The sequence below is a fragment of the Drosophila mauritiana genome, chromosome X (genome assembly GCF_004382145.1).
Source record: "Drosophila mauritiana strain mau12 chromosome X, ASM438214v1, whole genome shotgun sequence".
NCBI lineage: Eukaryota > Metazoa > Arthropoda > Insecta > Diptera > Drosophilidae > Drosophila > Drosophila mauritiana.
In genome coordinates, this window is record NC_046672.1 from 15756008 (window position 1) to 15782593 (window position 26586).

General features: G+C 39.3%; 1 protein-coding gene across 15 annotated transcripts; it reads right to left on the reverse strand.

The window, feature by feature from the left end:
* Positions 1-519: 519 nt before the first annotated feature.
* LOC117146539 (disintegrin and metalloproteinase domain-containing protein 11) lies at positions 520-26040 on the reverse strand. Of its 15 annotated transcripts, XM_033312814.1 has the most exons (25): positions 25714-26035; positions 25122-25250; positions 19348-20091; positions 18580-18630; positions 18368-18516; positions 18219-18275; positions 18074-18147; positions 17935-18007; positions 17657-17803; positions 17278-17577; positions 17045-17214; positions 16817-16986; positions 16527-16690; positions 16204-16368; positions 15993-16137; positions 15764-15935; positions 15492-15611; positions 15230-15407; positions 14927-15077; positions 11449-11587; positions 7517-7675; positions 7116-7177; positions 4499-5285; positions 2881-3237; positions 520-2351 (listed from the first exon to the last, which is right to left on the reverse strand). In XM_033312814.1, exons 3-25 carry the CDS (start codon positions 19415-19417, stop codon positions 1733-1735), a joined length of 4479 nt encoding a protein of 1492 aa, XP_033168705.1. In that variant the 5' UTR covers positions 19418-20091; positions 25122-25250; positions 25714-26035; the 3' UTR covers positions 520-1732. The 15 variants fall into 15 exon arrangements, with proteins under 15 accessions (XP_033168705.1, XP_033168710.1, XP_033168707.1 ...); XM_033312819.1 differs by lacking the exon at positions 25714-26035 and having other exon boundaries at positions 2881-3180; positions 25122-25334; XM_033312816.1 differs by lacking the exon at positions 25714-26035 and having other exon boundaries at positions 18368-18513; positions 25122-25333.
* Positions 26041-26586: the final 546 nt, after the last annotated feature.

Below are 26586 nucleotides of genomic sequence, written 5' to 3' on the forward strand. Positions count from 1 at the left end.
AATTAGATCAGATCAGGTACTCCTCCAACTCCAACTCCAACTCCAGCCCCAATGCACCTTGAACTGGAGTTCAGTGAGGGATTCTGTTTCTTGGGCAGCTGGATGAACTCAATTGAGCGGAGGAGATGACAAACGGAGGCAGTGGTCCAACAGTGGTTGGAATCGGTGTGCGATTCTGGGAATCATTGCTGCGAAATATTTTTAAACTCAGCTAAGAAGAAAGACCTGGTCACCCGAATGAAGACAAAGGGATGTTGTAAAGCTGGAAAATAATTTTAATTCGTACGTTTCATTCTAAATGGCTTAATTTACGGTACAATACGATATATTACTGATGTTTCAAAACCGATAAATTAACATTAGCATTGTCCTTAACTTTATGTTGATCATATTCATACTTTAACCATACAGATATTAATATTTCCGATTTATTTTTCTCCGCTTTCATGTTTTCACGTTTTCTTGAATTACTTTAATTATTTTTATGTATATAGCGTTTTTGTTATTCATTCCATTTGGTTTTTTTTTTGGTTTCGTTTTTTGGTTTTTTCGTTTTTCGGTTTTTTCTTTTTTAAGATTATTGAACGAGAACTGGCAATATAGCCCAAAATTTTCTATCAGTCGGTGTAAGATTGCCCCAATAAGGGGGTTTTTTAAAGCCCGGGCTGGGCCCAGTGCACAATTGTATTTTTCCTGCCGCTTATCCGTGACCATCGAAATGTTCAAGTTCTCTACACGTCCAGCAAAGGATCGTATAATTTACTAACTAGCATAAATATTAATTTTCATATTTACAGCTGCGTTTTGTGTTTATTTTTATTTGTGTCTTTTCGGTTTTGTTTTTTTTTTTTTTGTTATTTATTCTTTTTTGTGGTTTTCTGTTTACGGTCTTTGTTTTTTGTTTTTTGGTTTGTTTTGTTTTGTTTTTTTTTTTTGTTGAAAGATTTTCCTACTCGAACGTTGGCATTGCTTGGTCCGAGGTATGCAAAAAATATGTAAATATTTCCCAATTTTTAATAATTTATTTCGTTAATGCGGTTGCTGTTGTTTTCGGTTTTGGTTTTGGTATTGGTTTTGGTTAGCTTTTGCTTTCGGTTTCGGTTTTTGTTGTCTTTCATCATTTTACGTATCATTATACGATTATGAATATAAATTGGGATGCACTCACTTAATAATTGTTATTAATCTATGAATAAAGTATGGCTATTTATTTACCACTCACACATAAGAATACACATTTTTGTTGCTTGTTAAGTTTGTTTTTCCATATTCATTTCCATTTACCATTTCCCATTTTCCATATTCCATTTTCCATTTTCCCTTTTCCATTTTCCATTTCCACCTCGCTTCAATTTGTGTGCTAACTTTTACTCCGCTCCATTTTACGTTAACTAGTTTGGTTTGTTTTGTTTTGGTTTTTGGTTTTTGGTTTTTGTCTGCTGTCTTCACATTTACATTTATTTACTTAACTACTTAGGGCTAAATTCATTTATTTATGTGCTTATACACGAGCAACGTATTGGTAACTATGCTAAAGTAATCATAAAGGTCGATACAAATTTCATTTATTTAGAGAGAAAGCTAGCTGCGCGCTGGCTCCGGGCACATGTGAGTGGAGTGGGCGTGGCTGATTGTTGATCTATGCGCGATTTCGGATGCAGTATGAACCACATGGCCCACATGGACCACATGGAGCATGAGGATGATCTTCTCTATCATATAGATAACAATATCAATGCTTATATTCCGGGTAGCAGCCATTCTCGATGATTTGTTCGGACTGACTGTTGTTGCTGCTGCTGGTATCGCCTGATTGCTGCGGATGATGATGCTGATGCGGATGCTGCTGATAAATTGGCAGCTGAAGGAGCTGCAATTGCTGCTGATGCTGACTTAGTGCCGCCGTGTCTGCCGCCGCTGCTGCTGCTGCCGCCGATTGCAAACCGCGACGAATGGGCGGCTGGATAACACTTCCACTGCTTTCCGTTTCCGTTGAGGGCGGGGATGGATAGTAGTCCCTCTGACTTACACTTATACCATTTGGGACGATTGGCAAAGCCATTATAGAACTGTTGGCCACCGATGTCGCCGCTGCCGCTCCCGATCCCGATCCCGCTGCCGCTGCGGAGGATTGATGATGATCGCCGTGGTGCTGATGCGGATGCTGCTGCTGATGCTGCTGCTGATGCGGATGCTGCTGCTGCGCTATAGCCCCCGAAATGGGTCCGACGTCGATGTATGGTTGGGAATCCGACATTGTACCGGATGGCGGCTGGTCCAATACCACGACGGATACCACATCCTCACTCGCCCACCGGGCTAACTGTTGTTGAGCTTGAATAAAGTCATCACTAGAAAATAATAATCGTAGCAGGAACAACGGCACATGGTAAGAAATCAAACGGGGGCCATCGAGGAAGCGGATTGGGATTGGGTCTGGGATTGGGCTAGATAGATATGGTATGGTCACATGCTACGTCTAGTTCTCAAACGAGCTATTCAATTCGAATTACGCATCTAATCAAATCAATCCATTAACTAGAAGTTACAGGCCAATTGGGTTGGGGAAACTGTGGGTGTGTGGGTTATCATATTTGGATATAAATCAAATGCTACAAACTGCTGAGCTGGCAATAAACGATGCATCAGCAGCAGATCGGCTGGGTTCAAATGGAGGTGGTGGATAAGAGCTCCTCAACTGAAGCGTCCTCTGAGCAGCTTATCATATTATATTATATCTTATCATATCATATCATATAGGATGAGCATATTTGATAGCTCAGCTGCTGCATCGTTTAGGAGCCACCATCTACGTGGTCAGGATCGTGGATAATGGCCTGGCAATGGAACCAAGAGACAGTAATAGTGACTCGGACCTACCTCTCGCTATCTGGTGTCTCGTGGCAGTCGAGTCGAGCGTCGACCACCTGGCGTTCGTGGTGGTCAGCGGTCTCGTAGATGCCCTCGTCCTCCTGCTGCAAATGGGTGTGCGATGAGTGATGGGACGAGTGTGGACCGTGCGTGGCATGTCCGTGGGCATGGGAGTGATGCGTGTGGTGTCCGAATGCGTGGGGTGAGTGCGACTGGTGCGGCGCATGGCGTCCAGAAGATGCCGGCTGTCGGTAGCGTCCACCGAATGTGAATCGGGACTCCTCATCGGAACGGGGACGACAGCTTCTGCTGTAAGACGCATGAATTGTAGCGGTTTTCTGAGATTGTGGTATTTGCTGATTGGAGCTATAGGCGATAAGGATAAGAAAAAGGCAAGCAAATAATCAAATTATTCAATGGCATGGGAGTTTATGGATTTGCTGCTTTTCGGACTTGGGACTTGGAGTTTTTTTTTTTTTTTTTTTTTTTTTTTTAATTTTATTGGATTAATGGTTCTGCTATGTAGAAACGACAGGCAAACGAGATTTGGACTGAGCCTGAAACCGAGACCAAAACAGAGACCGATAGCCATGAGGAGAACTTAAGAGCAATGTCAACGCATCTATTACAATGCAAGTTGTTGTTGTTGTTTTAGTTGTTGTAGTTGTTGTTGTTTAAAAAGAGATGTGCAAGTGATTACGTAATAGTAAATAGGAAAACGATGTGAAGTCAAGACCCTTAAGAAATAAGACCACAAGATCAAGATGGTAGTAAGTTACATAAGTGAGTTAGTTAGAGGGGCAACCAACCTTTATCACACAAGGTATTCCAGCCTGAAGCCTGCAAGAAATGCGAATATAAATTGGCATTGGCTTGAATTACATTTTAATATACTGCAGTACAAACAAGCAGTGGCTTTCATGCCTTAATGGTAGTAGGTAGGTCAGTAGTTTTCGGTTTTAAAGTAACATCATGAGTGGTTTGTATATGCTGTTTGATGAGTAATGAGGCTTTAGTCTTCGTTAGTTGTTTGAATGAACATGTGAGATACTCTCAAGCCATCGAATATATATTGGGTTATTAATCACTTGCTCTACGATTTAGTTTAGTAGTGGGTAAATTGGAAATTTTGGTATCACATAGATTGACTATTGGAAACTTAAAACGCGTTGACTATTAAGAATACGGTTGGTTAATGGGAAGCAACTGTTCACTGCCTACGTTCATTACCATGTTACAAAGCGCAATACAGATAGTAGGTGTTAAAAACTTCTAAGAAATTATGAATTATATATTCATAGTCACAGCAGTTAGTCATTTTATATGTTGAAGTGTGTTTAAAGCGAATGTGCGATTTCTCGATTTCTCGATATCTTAATATCTCGATTGCTCGATTAGTTCGATTGGTTCGATCGATTGTTTGATGTGGACGAGACAAGACAAGACGAGACAAGACAATACAAGACAGGACGAGACAAGACAAGACAGAACAGGACAGAACAGGACAGAACAGAACAGAACAGAAGAGAAGAGAACAGGACAGGCTTTTCGGGTGTCTGACTGACTCGGTGCCAATACTTAAAGAGGTTTACGGTGATTAAGTTCTGAAGCAGAAAATAACACTAACCCTTGAGATGACTCACTACAAGCCGCGGAACTTTCTAATCTATAGTGTCGATCGGCCTCTGTTTCCGACATTCGTATATCCTCGGATCCGCTGGGACTCATGTGACGGGACGAGTGGTGCTCTAGCTGCCTGATCAGGTCCTCCAGATTGCGTATACGCAGCGGTCCCGTCGACGGTGCATCATCGTCATCCAGCTGCTGCGGCTGCAGCGCCACCGTCGACGGCTGATGCAGCTGGTGCTGGGATCGATGATGGTGCAGCATGGTGCCGCCATGGCCCGGCATCCCACCCGACATGGACGTCGATCCGCCGCCGGCTCCCACGCTCGAGCCCAGTCCCATGCCGCCGAGTCCGCCGCCGCTGCCATCGAGGATGATCGCATGGACGGCGGCATTGTCGCAGATGTTCTCCCGCGAACTGGACTTGGATCCAATGTTACGCTTGTACTGCTCCGCCGAATAGCCCAGCTGGGAATTGCTGCAGTCCTGCAGCGTCTTGCGCAGCATCTCCTCGCTCAGGCTGCCGCTGCCGACGGGCGTGTTTCCGGTTCCGGTTCCCCGGTGCGTGGCCGCATTCCGCAGCGCCTCCAAGATGTCCTCGTGATAGCCATTGAGTGACTTGAGCGTCCGCTCCACCTCGGAGGCAGCCGCACCGCCGCTCGTCGACGCCAGGGTGCCGTCTTGGGTAATAAGCTCGAGGTTATCGGACTGATTGTCATCGCCCCATTTGTCTTTTAGCTGCTCACCGTGCACCAGACCGTAGCCGTGCTTCTTTAATATACCCTTCTCTGTGGCAGCCAATAATAATGCATTAGGTTTGACGTTAGTATTTAGTTCCAATGTGCATGTAAAGGGAATATAGTACAAATTTTTCAGGTAGAGAATAGGCGCGTGACTGCAAAACAGCGATTATAGTGGGGTTGTCTTATGTATGTACGTATACTTAATTTGCACAAGACAGGTGTACCTACACATGTATGTAAGTTATTCACTTGAACTCTGTTGCTTTGGCTAATTTGTTATGCAATTTCCATACAGCAATTAGTTTCTACTTGTGAATAGTCTTTGTCCCTTGCAAAAAGATTCCCGATTCTTGGTCAATTGTGTGTGTGTGTGTTCGTTGTAGTAAACCCTATTAAGTTTATATATTACTGATCACCATTATCATGCGAGTCGATGCAAAGTTACATAAAAGTAGCTCAAATATGCTTTGGGTAACTAATTTTCAGAATTGAAAAGGGGGTAAACAAAAATACTTATCAAAAACTACTAGTTTTCTTCAAAAATATAATTTTATAATATCTTTAAAAACAAAAAGTGATTTGTAATCCCAACACTTCCATTCTTTGTTGCCTAGCTTTCGGCGCTTATACGGACGGACAGGCTGTTTTATACGGACAGATGCTGATCAAGAATATATATGTATGTATATAAAGAAGGGTCGGAAAAGTTATTATGTCTTGCGTACATTTTCTTTAAAGTAATATTTAAAAAGTAATTATTGGACATGAGCTTTCGATGGTTTGCGTTCCGTTGACATAAAAACAACATAAAGTAAATAAATAAAGTACCCTTTTAATTATATCTTTATTAACGTAAATATCAAAACAGGGTATTAAAATGCCAACACAAAATATATGTAGACAATGCTTATCAGTCCTTTTTAGGTAATTTCAATAAGATAAGTTAACAAGATCGACTTGGATGTTGATTCTGATCCCATATATAACTACAATAGGGTCGAAACCTCTTTGACAAGAATTATAAAGAATGAATTGAATTAGTTAAAGATTCTTGAGGAAACCCACAAATAGTTGACTAAATCTTCTCACAAAAGCTGCGACAAAAACAAAGTTGAAAACTCGGATCGCTTAAAAAGGGCATAAGAAGCTTGTTAGGAAATAAACAACATATATGTTTGCTGAAAATAAACTTATGATTGCTATTTAATAGAGTATTAATGTCAAACAGTAACTGCAATAATAGAAGCTCTGAAGAGTACAAGCAGTAAACGATAATCAAGAGTTAGTCTATTCAAATTTAGCTCGTTAACATGGAAGGCATCTAAACTGTTAAGCGGGAAACATAGGAACACAAATTATTGCAAACCGTTCTTCCATTAATATACGATTACTTAGTTTTTAGGGGGAAATTCCCGTTCACTGTATTGCAAAAACTGATTTTATCCCTAATTTCCGTGAATATGTGTAAGAAATGTTGCTTTGATGTTACCTAATGTGTTCCCTACAAGATTTAGAATATTGTTTTTTTGAAAATGAAAACTTTTTGAGGCCATAGAACGAGAACCTCCCCTAAAATACAATTACGAATTTAAAATCAGGGATCTCACTGAAATCTCAAGAGAAATGGAAAACCTCTTAAAAATCCTTTGGTGTTTCAGAGATCTGTAAAGTTATAATTTTAACTATATGTTTTTAACCGGAAGGTATAGCAAGCATTTGTAATTTTCTATTATATTTTCGATTTCTGTAACACCGTTTTGGGACTTTTAGTCGAAATTCGAATCTGAGAGGTTTCGGTGACACCCCTTAGCCACTTTGTTTGTGAATCTAATCTAAGCACAAGTTATGTAATAATTGTAAACATAATGTATTAACCTGCATGTGACTGATCGTCCTCGCCACATGTCGTGTAGCGTCGTCCATGGATTCCCTTGTCCCTGTGAAGGATAATAATGAAATTGGGGGCATATCATATGGTATCGGTTGTAAAGAGGAACCAAGCTACTTGTGGTGTTGGTAAACGATGAATCAGCCAGCAGCAGCTTACAAATAGTTTTATCATCGTTTATCTAATAGGAATATCGATAAAAAACGATGTATCAGCTTGCAAGTTTCGTTAGATTTTGTCGCCTTGCTGATGCATCGTACATCACTGTGCACTAACAGAAGTTTAAAAATATGATGTCTGTAAACGACTTATCAGCTGGTTATCATGATCAAGTGACTGCTGCATCGTTTACAATTCAATTGTGATGTTGTCTTTGGAGGATACACACCTGAAGCCAGTCTGATTGGCATAGACTAACTTGCTGGATCCGTCCAAGGAGACCTCCTCCACGGAGTGGTGATTGGGCGCCGTCGCCGCTCCGCCGTAGCTCTTGGCAATTGGCTTCTTCGAATAGGGCGGATCGTACTTGAGCGTTGTGGTCTTTCGCCTATGTGGTGGCCATCGGGTTACCCACATTCACGGTGTAGTTGTTGTCGTTGTTTATTCATTTATATGCGTTATATATATTATAGATTTTGCATACACTCCAATGTATATAGTATGTGTAATAATTTAAGGCGTAAGGTTATGCGTGTTTTACAGATATATGAAGTCAGTTATCGTATTTATTTTATTGAATTATGCAGCAAAATCAATTTTACGTCAGAGTGTTTTGTAATTATGGGGGGCAGGATGGGTAATTCGTTGGTTTGTATATGTTTTTTTTTTGTTTTTGGTTTTGGTTTTGGTTTGGTTTTTGGTTTGGTTTCGGGTTGGTTCAGTTTGGTTCGGTTAGTAAATAAATAAACAATGTTTATGGTTTATTTGAAGAGTACGAGGTAAAGACGTGCACACATACACACGCATGCACCGGATTTGTTTTATTTGGATTTATTTATATTATTATTTAATTATATTTGCATAAATAATCGCGTGTGCATGCGTGTGTATTGAAATGGCCCGTTGAAAAATGTTTTGATTGCAAAGAGATTTTATTATGGATTCGATTTTGATTTGATAAATACCGATTTGAATAGGTTTAATTTGGTTTTTTGTTGATTTTGTTTTGTTGGATCATTATATTGATGTTGTTGTTGATTGTTGTTTGGAAACGAAATGTTGCAATGAGAGTCTTAATTAATCAAATGCTTACAGATTTTGAATAAACATTTTGGGTTGAATATAAAGATTCTTGTTATGAATTGTATATATATGTTTTGTAAAAATGAACACACAGAGATATACGCCTGGTCTTTCAAAATATATATTTACACCCAAACATGCATATTTTTTAGAGGGTCTTAAAAAGGATAAAAAAAAACTACATGGCTTCAGTAAACCGAAGAGCAAATGCCTTTGCAGTCAATAAAATTTACTAAAATCATCAATCTTTTAGGTTTCTTTTGACATTTGCATGACAGACTTATATTGACTTTTACTCTAAATTCAATTTTCATTTTTTAACACTAACATTTAACAGTTTCAATGCAAAGGCACTTAGATATATGTATATATATATATAAAAGTTGAAAGCCATTCAAAACTATACACAAAGTAAAATGCACGCCAAGTTGATAGAAAAAGGCATTAAATCTTTGAAGTTCTTTTGTAAATAATACAAAAGTAAAATTTCAAGAATGTATAGATAGATTAAATGAAAATACCGAGGAGAGTACAAGGACAGCAAATTAGCAGATGTTTCGCATGCGGAATCAGGTATATGGTATATGGATAAAGAAACTAGTACCGAAAATTCAATGAAAAGGCACATGCAACACTACGCACAGTGCGGCACAAACTTTAAGTGAAGGTCCAAGGAAGGAAATAATTTTGAATCGAAATGTAAATAATTGTAATTGAAATTCAAATGTAATTGCTTTGTTCATGTACTGAAAAGCCGCCGACGTTCTTCGCACGGCAAGTTCTCAAAACATACATTCTCAGCGGATGTGTTTCATTTTGTTCGGCATGCACGTGAAGTTTTGGATGTTCGAAATGTTGAACCGGGTATGATCGGTAACTGTTACTGATTGCTATGTCGTTATTTTGTACTCTGGGTGTATCCAATTTCAATGCATTGCGACAGTAGTAAGATATGGGTGTATTCGGTTTCCATATCGGTTGTGGGCTGGGCCACAGTATATGTATCTGTTTCTGTTGTATCTGTTCTGCAATTTGTAACTGTACCTGTTCGTGTTTCAAAGTTATCGTGTTTGTATCTGTATCTGCATATGCATCTGTATCTGTATCTGTATTTGTATCTGTATCTGTATCTGTGTCGGTGCGTGTTGTTTTTGATCCCAATGTTGATACCATATTACACAAACAAAACATAAATGCTTTATGTGTGTACATTGTATTCGTATTCGCTTTCATAAAGACGGCTCTTCGGAACACAGGAGGCTTACTCTGCAGAAAGCACCACCATAGCTCAAAGTCAGTTTCATCTATGTTGGGCCCTAAGCGCAAAGAGAAGTCAAGATATCGATCGTCTTCGATCGCAAGCCATATTGTTTGCAGCTTGGCTTTATGTATGTACGTACCCATATAACTGGAGGATATATGGGCATGGTCGTGGATGTATATTGTATATATCTACTCTTGGCTTTGGGCTGCAAGTTAGCGGGGTTAGCTATACGAATACATATTCACATACTCAATAGTTTGGGTTCGGGTCTACGAGAGTTACTATATATATGAATTATCTAAATCGACGGGGCGGTTATGCCCCATGCATCGGGTTCGGATACGGATTCGGTTACGGATTCTGGTTCTGATTCTGATTCTGATTTGGATTCGGGTTCGGTATCGGTTTCGTACTGCAGGTATGTTTAATGGTGGTGGCAGAAACAACAGCATTATTTTTCTTGTTGATTATACATATATGGATATAGTTTGGCATGATTATAGTGCTGGACAGACTAAACTGAACAAAAGTAGTAATGAAAAACGTCAACGAGATCACCGCCGTACTGACGACAACGATAACATACACAAATGGCAATCCTTTGTATAGCCGCTTTCAAATTGTGTGCTATTGACTCAAAAACTATAAGAATTTAAAGCCAGAATCGGTGACTAACTAAAAGGTATAATTAATGAAACATGTTAGATAAAAATATGAAACCAATATCGTATCTACTTAATTTGTTAATGTATCTAATCCTTATTCAGTCTTTTCCACATTTCGTTGAACAAAAATATGAACTCAAAAGCAGGAGTCCCATATTTATTGCAACCAATCTTCGTACTTTTTTTAAGTAATTATTTTTTAAGTTACTTTTAAACTCATTAGTAATAACATAATCCTAATAGTCCTTGTTATAAATATATCATTAATATTATATATGTACATCTTTAGGGTTTTAAGTAGTTTATTTCTGTTTAGGGTAAAATTCCTGAGAAAACCTGATAATATCTAATTAAGATTTATGTTTCTCAAATCGGACAATTTGTAAAAGCGCAAAAAAAGTTATTTTTACATATATACAAAAATTAGCAATGAATCGATATTATATTAGGCCGATTTTTATCACTATAATCCTCAAAAAATATTTTACTATTGTAATCGCCTTAAAACCACATAATTTTCTTGTTTTTCAAAACTGGTTACTTTGAAATTAGTTTTAAGGAAACAGAGTTCTTGCAGGACCTCAGATCTAGAGTCTGAATTCAAAGTCTGCCACAAGGAATAATTCTAAAATTTGGAAAAATGTTTGTATGAGTGTACGAATCAAAGAGATCGCAAGATGTATACAGATGTGCGGTATGTGTGAGGTAGGCAGTTGTGTACGCAGATTATTGAGCAAAGAGTAAATAATTTATTTCTTGTATCTTGGAAACAAAACACGGACCAATTTACTGAAATACAATCAATAAAATATTCAAGTAAATCCAGCGTACGCTACTGATAATGGAATTCAGATATTACACGTTGGAAGAAAGTACGTTTTGGGTTTTTTTTTTTTTTTGGATATGAAGCTTAACAAAAATGAACAATGACAATGGTTTAAATGCAACGACACAGACAAATTTATCAAAATGCGAAACAAAATAAACAAATTTACTAAAGTTTTTTCATATTTGCATTTGCAAGTGTTTCTTTTTTTTGGAAGTTTTAAAAAATATATTTTTATGTTACTTTTTTTGCTTGTTCTTTTTGTGGTTGTAATTTGTATTTGTATTTAAAGCTGGCTTTTTCATTACTTCTTTTCAACTAACCTTAGACACAGGGAGAAGTTTCTATGTACTACAACTGACCTGTAGCACAATGCCATCAAGGTGAATGTTATAAAAACGAACCCTACAACTGACATTAGAACACCGACTAGGAACACTGTATTTGAGCCGTGGTAGTTCTCTATACGAGGAATTTTCAGCCAAGTTTTTCGTTATGTGCCCCATTGTATTCATTTGTGTGTGCAGTTTCGTTCGAGTGTTTCGTATAATGGAGTAATACATTTTAATTCGATCATTTGATTTGATTTGATTTCATATTATTGTACGATACCATTTTTAGTTGGGTTGCGTTGCGATAGCGCCAGGTGAGTATCGAATTGATCGATGGCGATATCGTTATCGAAGTTATCGTAGTTATTCATTTCATTATTGCAGTTGGGTTGTGAGTCAGCCGAAAAAACAAGGAAATACAAAGTTTTGTTGCATTTGGGGGGAAATAAGATATAATAGGCATCTCACTTAATCTTTTTGGGAATATTGATTTGCTTCTTTTTTTCGTACCGATTCACTTCAATTCACTTTCTCTTAACTATTATGAAAGATATAAAACATAAACTTATAACAACGATAACATGCATACGTTGTAGTATGTGTTCTCATTGAGAAATATTCTTTTGGATTGCCAAAGTTATTGAAATGGCCAAAAAACGGATAAACGATTCTCACAATTGCTTAAAAGTAAGTTTAATGTTTTTTTTTTCGTTCGCTTTTCTATGACAATGGTAATCGATTTGTGCTAATTACCACCACTAACAACCAACATTTCGCATAATATTTATAAACGTTATTTTCGTTTGGGAGGTCCCAGGTTATAGCTATAAGATTCGAAACTGCTTCGCGCAGGGGGAGAATATTGTTAAGCAGTGGCAAGCAGTAAACTACCCATAGTTTTTGAAAAAGGCTTCCCAGAAAAGTTTTAGTCCTTTTCATAAAAGTTCTTGTTACATATTGAGGAAATATTATTTATTGGAAAGTATTAATTGAAATACTAAATGAATTTTGCTTTAATCGAAGAAGGTAACGTTGAAAAAGCAAGCAATGCTTGTTTCTTATACCCTCGAAGCTTTACGTCTACACCAAATTTTTTGCATAAAGTTACTCTAAACATAGATTGATTGAGTTTCTTTTTGATTTTCAAATACGCTGTGATTAATTTTCAATTACTTCGAGTAATTCGTGCAGTAAAAAGATAGGTTTATAAAAAATACGAAAACTTTGCATGTAAAGTAGTTTCATTTCACACATACCAGGTATTTATGTATGTAGATATACCTGACATTTTTTCTTTTTAAAATTTTGCTCACCGTTTTGGCATTTTTACGTCCTTAAATATTAAAGTTTATTAATTTTCCCATTCTGGCATCGTGTGCGTAAGTCGATAAATGATGGCTGATAAATGTGTTCTGGTGAGTGTGCCTACGAGAGGTGTGAGTAAAAATCAGAATCTAAAAAATATGACCTTGCAAATCGTGTTTAATTAGCAATTTAATTTTTTTTAAGTAAATTCATAAAGAATAATTTTTGTTTTCAATTTATTTCGAATGCTTTGCTGTGTTTTTCATTTTATGTTGGCGGATATGTTCTTATATGCATATTGTCATAAATAATACAGAAACCATAATGGAATTAAGAACCCAAATTATACGAAAAAAAATATGGATATTAGACATTTTTTAGATTACGACGACAAATTACAAGCACAAACAATTTCGAAACTTATAAAAGCACTACGAATATTTTACACACAGCGATTAAATCCAAAGGGCAGTCAAAAAGTAAAATGTTTGATGTTTGTATGTGGTGTATGTAGTAACTCCAAGTTTAAATATAAGATAGAATGTGGCAAAGGTTTATGTACAGCATTTCATGAGTACGAAAAGAAGGAGTACCCTTATCGGAACTTCAAAAACAGAGGCCTGTTCCGTTGAAAAATGTATTTAAAAAATGTATATTTTTTTAATTGGCCACCTCATTGAAGCTTATGAAAGGAAGTATTGGAAATTGTCAAAAAGTTGACTTTTACAAATCTTATGAAAATGTTAGAAGAAACAGGCCATACCACTAAACTTTTTGAACTTTAAAATATACATTTTCCAGACAAGGATTAAGAGCTATTTATCCAGATAGGAAAACATATTTCTAAAAGTTCTTTGTTTCAGTTGAGAGATATTTCGGACTTTACAAATGGTAAGCTTGAGGTTAAAGATCGAAAAAAAAGTATTGGCATGTTAAATGTGTGTGACATCTTATGTGTGGTGATTGTAGTGTTGCTAAATTCATAAGAAGAAGAGCTTGACTTGCTCGGTACTCTACCTGTAGCAAACGGCCAGTGTTGCAAAACTAATGAAGACACATTTGACGATAACTGTTAAAATGATGACCATGGTTAATGTGCTGATCCTATTTTGGTCAGATGTGCCTGCAAATGGTGGTTGCGTTTTATTTTCAATCAAAGTATATAAATATATATGCGCCATTGTTCGTATTTCGGCTTTAAATTACATTATAACATTTTCCGAAAATAAAAACAAAGAAATAAATGATTATTTCCGTTCGCATACAGCATTTGAAAGTCCTGAAAGTAGGATATCATATAGAGATATACAACTAGATTGCATTCAAATGTTTCTAGGACTTTAACGTATACTATTTAAGTGAGTAGAAGGTATCTCATATTTAGGGGAAGTCTTTACGACCTTAAAGATAAAATATTGTTGATATTTGAATATGTAGATATCCATTGCTTGTTCTTTTTGTACGACTGCGAGAGTATAAAAAAAAGCTTATTTCAAAGTTACCTCCCCTTGGAGGGAAGACAGGCAGGGAAGTTTACAGATAACGAAAATAATAACTAGTATTAGTAGTCGAAAATGCATCGTAAAGTCGGAGGTAAAACTTGAAAAGATAAGCAATAAATGTAACAAATTTAAATAATTGCCAAACTTGAGTGTGATTTAATGGAGGGTTTTAAGTCATTTATTTTAACGTGTCCTAACCTACAGTTCTTTATTGAAAATGAATTTTAGTTATTTTTAAATGGCTTACCCTGTCGAAACGACAAATCACCGACCTGACTACCATTGTCATACAAGTAACAAAACTGAATTGCACCCAATTATTCAATTGTGAGTTGCCAACGTCATTAAACCAGGCGATACTGACCTTGTTCAACAACACAGTGTTGGATTGGAAAAGAGCCCTGCTTGAATCGATTCCAACAATATAGGATAGTGTCGAATACTCGATCATAATCGTAGGTTGTTTATAGCTTAGGCTTTACTGTAACTGATTCAAGCAGAGCCCTAGTACTGAGGATCTTAGGATAGAATAGTTTGGATTCGATTAGACCAGCTCCATTCGATATGGATTTCAACATTTTGTTCAGAAGTCTCTTCCAGCTCTGGCGCAAGGTGCGATACAAGCATCTGAAGCTGAACTCGAGACCACAGTCACTTCTTACCATATGGGGTTTCTTTCTTCTCCATCTTGATGGTGTTTTCCGGCGTGGGCAGTGCTTCGGTTGGCAGTGCTGTTGTGAGCAGCACGACAGAACTGCAGTCGTTGCCGCCCCATCCCATGTCGCAGAAACAGCGATTCGTATTGGTGCAGACCTGGAATGCGGAGATGGGAAGCACAGTGTGGTCGGGGTAATGCTACAATATCGCACAGTAGTATAGCTATATGGTTATCCTTCGTCACATGCCCGTCATGCATGCGCCCAAAAAGTAATGTGGATTAGATGGCACTGTTTGTTTGAACTTACGCCGTGTTCTGAGCACTCTAGACCCTGTGAATTGGCCGGGCACTTGGTCTGATCCACGTGGGGAAAGAGACTGACGCACGTCTGGTTGAGGCAAATTAGATTATCACCGCACGGTGTTCCGTCCTTGACCAGGCCGTGCTCCGGATAGCTGTTGGAGCCCACTTGCCCGCTGGTCGCCCTGTGAATACTCAAACGATTGTGAGACTATCTCTATGCGGACATCACCTGCTCTCCTCCAGCCAGCTGGCCAGTTGCTACGCACTTGCATTCGAACTCCTGACCCTTGATCGAAATGATGGTTCTCGAGTAGAGCTGGTCGATGCCATCGTTGACTGGCTGCCGTTCCCCATCCTTGCACTGCAGGGTGCCACACTGGACGTTCCTGTGGGATGGTAGATGCGAAAGAACCACCTTTAGATTCATAATCAAATTCATAACATACATTCATAACTGCTCAAGGATTCTTCTTGATTTGTGATAGCCTTGCTATATACATACTATCTTCTACGAGTATGTAGAATACTATGCACTTACTCTGGTTCGCACTTAATGTAGTGTTCATTGGCATCTCGACCGCAATGCCCGTTAATTGAGCCTTTAGAATTGAATTGTTCATAACACTGGCGATCCGCAGCAGAGCCACCATAACCCCAAATCGCCTCACATTGCAGACTCAGCGTGGGGCAATATCCTTGAAAGCAGTAACCTAGAACACAAATCTACATATAGTCACATGTATATGTATAATCTATAGCTCCCTAACCTGAGATGCCAGTCTTGCTTAGACCGCATGGAGAGCCGTTCTTCTTGAAGACATCCGACGGACATTGGCCAATCTCGCCGTCGCAGTACTCGGGCAGATCGCACTCGTTATTGGAGTCACGGCAAATGTAATCCTTTGGCCGCAACTGAAATGGGGGCAAATATATCGATGAGACGGGTCACAAATCGGAGAAGACCAATCGACAACTTACGCGACATTGGTCACAGCAGGCACCACTGGCACACTGGGCCTCCGACTTCAACTTGCACGTTATGCCATCGCAGCACTGGTCCAGAGCACACTCCTCGAAAGTTCCACAGTCGCACTCCTCGTCCTCCTCAACCACCTTGTTGCCGCAGTTTCGACGTAACTCAATCTATACAGGGTGCAAAGTGATTGATAGAAACAAAGGGAATTGAGCATAAGAAGAAGTTTCTTCGAAAATATTTCGGAACAGCAGCGTAAGTTATTTCCCTCTACGCGTCTATAATTCCCAACCGGTACGAGCTGTACCATTTTCCGCCGAATCCTCACCTCATTTGGTTTGTTGAGCAAACACAGTCCGTGGCCAGTCCGCAATGCGTCAATGTAATCTTTTTTACTGCACTCGGAAAATTTGTATGGCTGGACATTCTCCTGGCCGACAATCGACTGGGCCATGATGCAACCATGCCAGTCACGGCAAAAGCACTCCTCGCCTACGGCAAAAATGGTATAAATGGTAAAAATGGTAAAAATGGCAAAAATGGCACAAAAAGAAGAGGGAGAACATGAGATTCGGTTTGGTGGGGAGCAGAGCGAGATATTGATGAGATAATTCTTACGTCCGTCGTCGTGTCCCATGCCGATGTTATGGCCAATCATGTGGGCCATTGTGCCGGCCAAAAGGTGCGGCTCATACACATTCACATCCACGCTGATGCCCACAGCACGGGGCGTGCAAACAGTTTCGGGAACAGCCATGCCAGCCTCGCCGCCCGCGAATGTTTCGCCACTGGAAAAGATATAGTATATATAGCATGTGAGTATCTCCAAGTGGATGTATCTCTTACGTGAGCAGCTGTGTGGTGTCTCGCTCGATTTGGAACAGATTTCGGGAGGTGTAGTCATTGAAGTTGGATATTGCCTTGCTGATATCCTTGCTGCCATCGATAACCGCCTGGTTTTTGCCCCAAGTCTCGATGTAGACAACCGAGACGCGGGTGTTCAGCGTGCGAAAGTACTGCAAATATATGTTTAATTGTTGACCAATGGCTATTAATAGCATCGAGTGATGGTTACCAACCAGATCGGCTATGTTGGCCACCTGAATGGCATCGTGGATGACCTCGGCACGAGTGCTGCCATTGCGCTTATCGAACATTGCCTTGTCCACGATGATGGCCGTCTCAATGTACTTGGTGGCCTCGCGCACATCCCGCTTGTTGCGGCCCACGCCCGCCTGGAGGATCTCCTCCACGACGCCCGCAACTCCGGCGGACAAGTGCTTTGTGCGGCGCGATAGCCGCCAGGAGTCCAGATTGCCCGAGTTGGCGCACCCTTTGTTCGCCTTTGTGCGCGCCTCGAAGATGACATGGGGATGTTTCTGGGGCGAAAATTGAGAAAATAATTGCATTTGCCACGTGCTCCAGCTTGCTGCAGCTGTTCCTTCGTGGGCTACTTACGGACAGATCTCCGCCGTAGAAGGGATGGATGACAAAGGTCTCGTTACCGATGTGGATGACGCCACTAACGCCGTTGCAGGTATGGAATGCTGCACTGGCTCCGGGGTAATCCTTGACGGTGCCGTGATAGTAGCAGTGCTCGATATCCTGCAAGGAGTTGATGCAAGTAGCAAGTAGTTTAGTTTAAATGCTGCTAGAGAGATGTATTAACTAACTATATCGTTGGTAAGGAAACACAAACTGGGCAAGTGTACTGAACTATTGAAACCTTAACTCACATGTCGATTTCCATCCACAAGATATCCGCCCACGTGGTAGTGCTTCTGTTGTATGTTTGGCGATAGAAGTTGTCTGCGAAGAGCAAGTGCAATGCATTGAATATAAGTTAAATTAAATTAACTTTATATAAGAGCTTACGAATTGAGCTCCAAGTCCAGGCGAAATTTGTGGTTAAATGCTTTAATCAGCAACGATGTGCGATGGAAGTGTTTCTGTAAGTGGCAACATAAATGCAGGCCAATTAGTTTCAAAGTTTATGTAAGTTTATAATCCCTTTTAATACCTTTGTTCTTCCCCGGTTGAAGCCGCTGTCGTCGTGCGGTCGAGGTCTTTGTCCCGGCTGCAAATAACCAAAGGTTAATCGTGTAGTTCACTTGATGAGGCAGTTCAACTTGAGTAGTGACGAAGCGCACCACCGCTGCTAGCTCTTACCTTTGGGAGACTGACTTCGCGCGTGGATATGCCCATCTTCTCGTGATGGCGCAGCTGTACTGGATATATGATTTGGTAATAGTGACCACCGATTCGACGGACAAGCTCTTGGTTTTGCCTGTACTCCTTAAGTAAACGTTCCACTTCTCCTGAAATGCGGCACACATTTAAATAGCAATTTCATCAGCTAGTTGAAGCAAAGTTGAACTCACCAACAGGACTTTCTTCATTCCAAAATGAATCATCTAGTGTGTAATCTGCTTCTGCAAAAAGTTAATATTCATATATTTAGCACTTTGATTAATATCGAAATTGAACTATTCGCTAAGTTGAGTTGGAAATAAAGTCAAAATTATTTGCTGCCTTGTTTGAATGAATACGATCTAGATACTTCCTTTAATTTATGTGACAAAAAGGCCGGAAATGTGCCCCTCCCCCCTCTCATTTTGCACAGGAAAGCAAGCAATCAACTTAAAGCACTTAAAACTTCATTAATGCGATAATTGCCTTAACCTATTAGTGTTTTCATTGTTAATAACATGATAATGGATCGATAGGGTTTCAGAATCCAAACGCTTTGCCGAATTTCGTATGCCACGGTAAAGCGTAGGAATTCTAAAACTCTACAGCATCCACAATTTAATATGGCCATAGATTTGTTTTAATTAATGAAACAAAAATATTCTGCATAAAATGAAATTGCATTTCAGTTGTGCAACACTTATCCGTTGTGATTGTGCAGCAAAAGCAATTTGTAAAATGTCATGTTCAACTTGATGTCAATTTTTTTTTTGTTGCGCAGCAAATAATTTCGTTTGAAATGAATGAAATAATGTTGCAATGATTTAATAAATCTGCTCAAACATTGTTTTATCGCAGCGTCTGCATGATTTAAATACTTATGCGGTTGATGCTGAAATCTATTTCGGATTTCATAACGTTGTTATGATATATTATGATTAATTCAATAATTCACTTACCCCCCGCAGATGTGACGAAAACGCACAGCTGAGCAATGATGAGGATTAAATTGGCGATGTTCATCCACATGACGGCGGCTGCGATATTGTGATTAAAAGTGAAGTTGTCCAATCCAGCCCCACTTCTAAGTCTTAGTTTTCTCTCCTAATTCCTCGCGTTAATAATTTATAGAAAACTGCCTTCATATGGTACTTAAAACTATCTGTTTGCATTAGTTAACTTCCCTCCAGTAGTAACAGTATCTCAGTATCTCAGTATCAGTAGCAAGTTCAGTATCTATATCTGTATCTGTAGCCTGTATCCTGTATTCCGTATTCGGTATCCTGTGCTATATTGAATTGATTTGCAGTTCTAAACCATATCGAGAATGGGAATTCGCTCCACCGCTTCAACCAGACATTCTCCAATTCAATTTCAGTTTTAATATCATCCTCATTTGGATCGGGCTGGTATCTGGGTACTGCTGGATGTCTGTGGCAGTGGTTTTGCGTTCGTGACTGGGGCTGCGGCTAGGCTTTCAATGGCATATGGATTCAGCTGGGATTGTGCATCACACGGCGCACCGACACCTGACTTGGCTTGGCTCAAGGAAGCTCGGGAAATGCACAAGACAATGATATCAAATTCAATTCTAATATTCACTATTCGCAACGTTTCCGCAAACGCCTCTTTATTACAACCGTAGCTGGATTAAAATGCATCAAAATCCGCCCCAAGTTATGAGCAAGCGATATCCTTTGGTGCTGTAATGTGAATAAAAATGGGTGTATTATTAGCGGGGCATATAGATTTCGGAAACTAAAAACTTCCTTAAATAAGTGTAATTATTAATAGTTAGTAGGAAGGCATAAAATAGTTATTTATTGTTTATGGAACCAGGAATCACAAATGTAGACGTACATTTCCGGTATTTTTGCGTTATTATTTTCAATTTCAACTTTCAAGACAGTGCTTTCTTTATTTCACCTATTTTCAACTTAGTTAATTTTGTTTTTGTTCTTAAAAATATATTTATAAAGAGGTTGTTAAAAAACACCAAGTTGTAACTGTAAATATCGGTCTTCTCCTTGTTGAAAACTAAAACTTTTGCTTTGTTGCATACTAAGGAATTTTGCAACACTGATTTCAGATTTAAGCAATACTCGTATTTAAATCACATAGTTGCACATTTCTGACCCTCTTGACTTGTATTATTAATCATTTAAATTCGAATCTTTTGATGTTCGTCTGGTTTAATGCATTTTTTATATTTGCTTCACTCTGCAGCAATCACTCTTTCGATCCGGTCATGTGTATCTATTGATTCTGTATCTAGATATCTTTGTTCTGAGGGATCAAAGAGTTTCAATGATTTTGAGATAGAGCTAAGGTTAAATCTGTTCGGAACTGTGCATTAGGGGATTGCCCAAGCGAAACTAATGAGAAGCCACGTTGGCACTAAGGTGAATGTGAATGTGAATGTGGGTGTTGATGTGGGTGTGGATTTGAATGCGAATGTGAGTGTATGGATGTGAGTGTGAATGTGAATGTTCAATGCGGAATGTTGAATGTTGGATGCTAAATGCTGAATGTTGGGCACCGGACAGTGAAGAGCGCTCCGAGGCCACAGCCCACAATTTTAATTTGCGCTAATTAGGCAAGGACAGACATTTAGCGGTGACAGAGAAATGGTAGAAAGCAGATTCAATTAGCTGAAAAATCCTATTAAATAATTAATATTCATTAGGTAGGAAAGACGATTGCGAATGGGAATGCATTTCCGAATGTCGCCGAGTAGTTGCAACAATCGAATTACGAATCAGTTTAAATAATTCAAACAATTAGGCCTCCAAGTTGCCAACGAACAACACTCATTTCGAATATTTCTCAACTGTTTTTTAACGGCTTAGTCCGCTTTGGGTATCTTAAACTTCATGAAGTAGTCACTCGAAAAAAAAGAACTGATGTTGCACCTTATATGGTTATTTAAACACACCGAAAAATACAAATTTAACCGAAAATTTACTCGTCCGTCCAGAATTCAGCAATCGTATGCACAGAAAGATAATCAGAGACTAAAAAGCAGAGCCGAACATAATTTATAGGATCAAAGGGGAAAATTGGAAGCTGCGCTGCTGACGCCAGTTATTGCATACACTGGGCGAAACTCTCAGCTAGAATCGCTCTCGAAAATACATAATTTATTACAATTTCTCTTAAATGTAGATTAAGCCTGTGCACTTGGCTTGAAATGATATTCGAGTAATGTTTTCTTTTTGTAGCATTCTTTTTTCTAAGTGTGGCCAGCTAATTTGTTTAAGTGTTCGTTCGTGCAAATTAAATGTTTGCTTTTACTGCAATTACTGTGATTTCTCTTTTGCCCCAGCGAGCAATCAGTTTCAAATTACTTGTTTCAAACATAAGCTTATGCAATCCAGTGGATATTGAAATTGTGCTCGACTTCAATAAAACGTAATATAAATAGTATCTTATTGGCAGTATCATATGAGAACATTTTTTGACTTGTTTCTTGTAAATATCAAATCAAATATACGTAAAAATTCCGACTAAAAGTTAATTAAGTTCTTAGTTGCGACGGCTGAATCAACAGGTTCTGCAAATTTCCAAAAGCTTAGCGATAGTTTATTGAATTTTCCCTTATATGGAGGGCATGCTGAAATTTGGGTCATTTCGTCGGGAAGGCAAGTAAGATAATTTATTGCCGCAAAAGGAGACGACACTGGCCCACATGGAAAGTCAAGGAATAAAGGACTAAAGAAAGGATAACAACGAAAATGGTTTCAATTTGTAGAACAGCATGTGAGAAGTAACTTATTTTCCAGATTTATTCATAACATTTAATTGCATTAAAAAGATGAAAGCATTTCACAATTTGCGAATAGCAAACGAGATTGTTTGAATTAACTAATAAATTTCAGCGAAATCCAATTACTTACTTTTAAAAATGTAATAAACAAGCAATTTCGACTAATAGAAAGCTGTATACCAAACAAAGTTTATTTACCAACCTTTGCCGTTATTAGTTATTAGTTAGTAAACTAATATTGCATAAATAATATATGCAAGTATGAAACATGGTAATTTATAATTATTAAATTGGCATGTCACAGAAAAAAGTGTATGCTCTTTTTAAATTTCGTATGCAACGGAATATAGATATTTTAAAATGTATAAATAGATATACACTTTTGGATTCGGAATACAGTGTGCCATACTTTTCGAAACCTTTATAAGTGATTAAACCAACAGATATAGCATGTATAATTTGCTATGACTAACCATTCGCACAATTATAGCATACTTTTAGACAGTTCTTCACGTGCTTTAACAACACTGATGAAATATATGAAATACATGGACCATTTTTCAGAAACACACCCCAAGCAAATCCCAAGCACCAAGGAACTTGAAGATGAGAATGCACATTTTAAATACATTGTGGCATACTTTTGGGCACCTTCACGAGTGCTTCTCCAGGCCAAGTGGCTGGTCGCACACATATGACAACATCTTACCAACACACCCCCCAAGCCGCATAATTTAAAGCCCCAAGATGAGATGAGATGAAGATGAAGATGAGCTGAGGTCCCTAACTGGTGTATCCTGGTAATCTAATCGCCGGATGGCGACACATTTCCCTCGCTGTCGTGGGCGTCCACGGCCGAATCGGACTCAGAATCAGTCTCGGTCTCAGTCTCAGATTCAGATTCAGATTCAGATTCAGATTCAGAATCAGATTCGGATTCAGAAACAGAAACCTTGGGCAGACACACCAGACAGCGGCAGCTGACAGGAAAATAAATAAATAAAGGGATGAAAATTAAGGACGCGAGAGTCGTGGTCGTCGGCTGGCTGGCTAACTGGCTGGCTGGCTCTCCAAAGACCGAATGCGCAGCCTCCGACTAGACGGCATTCCAAAGATGGGAACTGCACACATGTGTGTGGATGTGGATGTGGCTCTGTGGGCCAATAAAATGAGTTATTCCTCTTTTTTTTGTCTGCTGACTAATGATTGCACTCATTGTGCAACTTTGCCAATTAAAACTTGAACTATTCCCGATCGAATGGAGTAACAACAGCTCCGGGACATGAAGCTCCATCGTATATACTGTTTCCTAATTTATTCGTTTTGACAAAACCAAGTTTATTATGTTTCAAAAAGTTGGCTTACTCCATGATACCGACAAGTTTTTGGGCAGTATCTGCTCACTAGCATTTTGTAGTTTTACACTCGCAGAAAAGAGTTGCTCGTTTTGCAAATGATTTTAACTGATGTGAACTCAAATTGGTTATTTGCGTATTTATTGAACCGGCAACAAGTCAAGCCTTAATTGATTATATCAAATCGTAGGTCATGGCTTCTAATCTAGTGCAGAGTCATAAGTTTCAGGCCACTCGAAGTAAAATTCAAGGATTCCAGAAACTAATCAAGCACAAAAAAAAATAATGTTTTCCAGTTTTGAAAGATTTTTTTAGCCCGTTAAATGTACAAAAGCAGTTAGTAAAGTAAACAATATTGTACCTAAACTATTCAAACCATTCATATTTATTTTCCCTCATAAGTTCATCCCTTTTTCTTCGTGTGTATAGCAGCATTGTTATTTGACCTAATCTCTGCCTTTGCCCCATTGTTTTGCCGCGTTTTGATTAGTGCCCCAATAAGCCCATCTGGAGTCAATGTGCTACCAACAAAACAGAAAAAAAAGCCAAGTTCGAGCTTGGAAGGATGCGGGTTGGGCGATCTAATGGCGGAGCTCTTCTCCTTTATGGATCAGCAAACATTTGGGCGTTGTCACCACTCGCGAATGGGAATTCCGATACCATTTCTTTGATTGATAAACAAATTGCCCGCTGCTTGTTTACTTTTCTGCCAGCGCAGATTTCTCACGAGTTAACCAACCATTAAAAAAGAGGCGACTCACAAGCTCAAGGACTCCAGGCAGTCCGGGGGGGAATCACTTCGCCAGCGTCTCAAATCCGGTTACGTGTTTCGTTTGGCTGGCATGGGATTATGCGGTGGATTTAATTGTTTAAAAACAATCGAAAGCACTGCGGCACGTTGAGATTTCTGGCCGTGCACAACTATGGGTATGGGTATGGGTACTGGTAGGTAGATGGGTCAATGGCAACGCATGCCCAGACCCCCAATAATTGTGGACAAATGTGTCTTCAGTTGGTGGCGTTGGTGGAGGAGCGCCCGCCCCAGTGCAAGCGATGATGTCCTGACACACTTCGAATTGCCAGAGTCCTTTTCCCAAAAAACCAAATTCCTTCGCATGCCAATGGAGCGGCATGGACGGAGAAGGGATGACTAGATGGAGAGACGGAGAGATGGAGAGACGGAGAGACGTCGAGATGGAGAGAGGATATCCAGATATGCATTGGAATACAAAGTGTGGGATAAAAGCATTTCTGTATCGCTATTATTCATTGGTCATGCGCAGTCAGCCGCGCCTCATTTCCGCTCGAGAGTCGGGAGTTTGGACCATATTCGCAATAATAGTAAGTATGTTGGGCATGTGGTGTGTGTTTTGGCCCAAGTATACATTTTCCCCCTATAATTACGGCCAAAAAACAATCCAACTATCCAGCTAGCCAGCCTAACTGTTCAGTTCCATCTGGCCAGAGTTGGGAATCCTTGAGGCCATTTATGTACATATAACGAAACATACTATTTTCCCATAATATGTACGTATGTATGTACATGGGATGTGTAGCGATTTTTGATAGACATGAAATACCCTGGGTACGTAAACGTAATTGCGGTACTCACCTATGGGAATTCGGGAAATTCGAAAAAAATCGCCAGAATCCATTGGAAAGAGTAGTTGAGAGTAGTGGTTATGATTTATTTGTTATCCGTTTTGCGTTTAAGTTTGCTTTTTAAGTTTACATTGTACTGCTTTATGAACACACTCAGTTTGTTATTTTGGCCAAACAGTAAAAAAAATATGCAAAAAATGTTCATAAAATATGTATTTTATGATCTTTTCTCCTTTCGCCTTCAGCATATACATATACACGCATATATGTGCACATATATATATATATATATATATATATTTTTATTCTATTTTTGTATTTCCCATATTTGATTTGAATGTGCTGATTTAGTAGCCGATTTTAGCGCTGCGTTGCGTTGCGTTTCGTTACGTTACTATATCAAACATTTGATTCTGAGTAGTTATTTGTTGAGTTTTCACATTTTGCCCACCCGTTCGGCATTTCGTTTTTCCTCTTTTCTTTTACTTTTTTCCATATATATATGTATATATATACGCGTAGGTATATATATATTCAAAGTTCACGGTGTGTTGGGATTTGAAAACGAAATTCCTTGTTAATATATATATATATGTATATACTTTTGCCTGGGCTGGTTATTCAGTTGTGTTTCTGGGGTATTTGTTGGATCTTTTGGGCGCCGACTCGTGGATTATTCCTCAATAAACTATTGCTCCGCTGGCTGCGAACTATACGGCTACTTCTTGCATCTGCACTCTTTTCTGCTGCTTTCTTATTTGGTTCTTTTCTTTTTCTTTTTCTTTTTTTTTTAATTTTTGTATTATTTTTTTTATTGCTGCTGCTTCTTCTATTAAAAACTATCGCCGTGTCTCGTGCCTCGCAAACCGCTTTCCGCAATTGCAAACAACGTTCTAAAGCTCTCGAACACGTCTGCAGGATTTTGGCCAGGCGAAAAACGATTGCCAACCGGAGGCAACCAGGCAGCCAACCAGTCGACCAGCCATTCTTCAGCCAGCCAAGTTCGACGCAGTCGCAGAGCACCGGAATCTCAACTGGGAGATTCCCAATCCCGGCCATCCCATCCCATACCAGCCCATCTCAAACCAAGCCCAGCCGAGTGGCCACATCTCTCGCTCTCCGTTTCCATTGTCACGTCACAGCTCAGCATCTTGGCTCTCTCGGGCTGTGTGGGCCATGTCCGTTTGGTCCTCGGATGGATGCGTTGGTGTTCGGCTTCCTTGGCTCTCTGCTCTCACTCAGCCGCTGCTGGCTCTCTCGCCGAAACGCTCGGGAAAAAAATCCACTCTTTGGCCCCGACGAGTCTTTCAATCCGGGTACGTCTGTTTATGTCCGTTATGTGGAGCAAAAGGGTATATTGTATTCGTGCAAAGGTGCGTAATTGTAAAAGGAAGTGTAGTATACACCTACGCCTACGTACGTTGCCATCTAGCCGTGTCTGTCTGTCTCTCTGTATCTCTGTCTGCCTGCCTGTC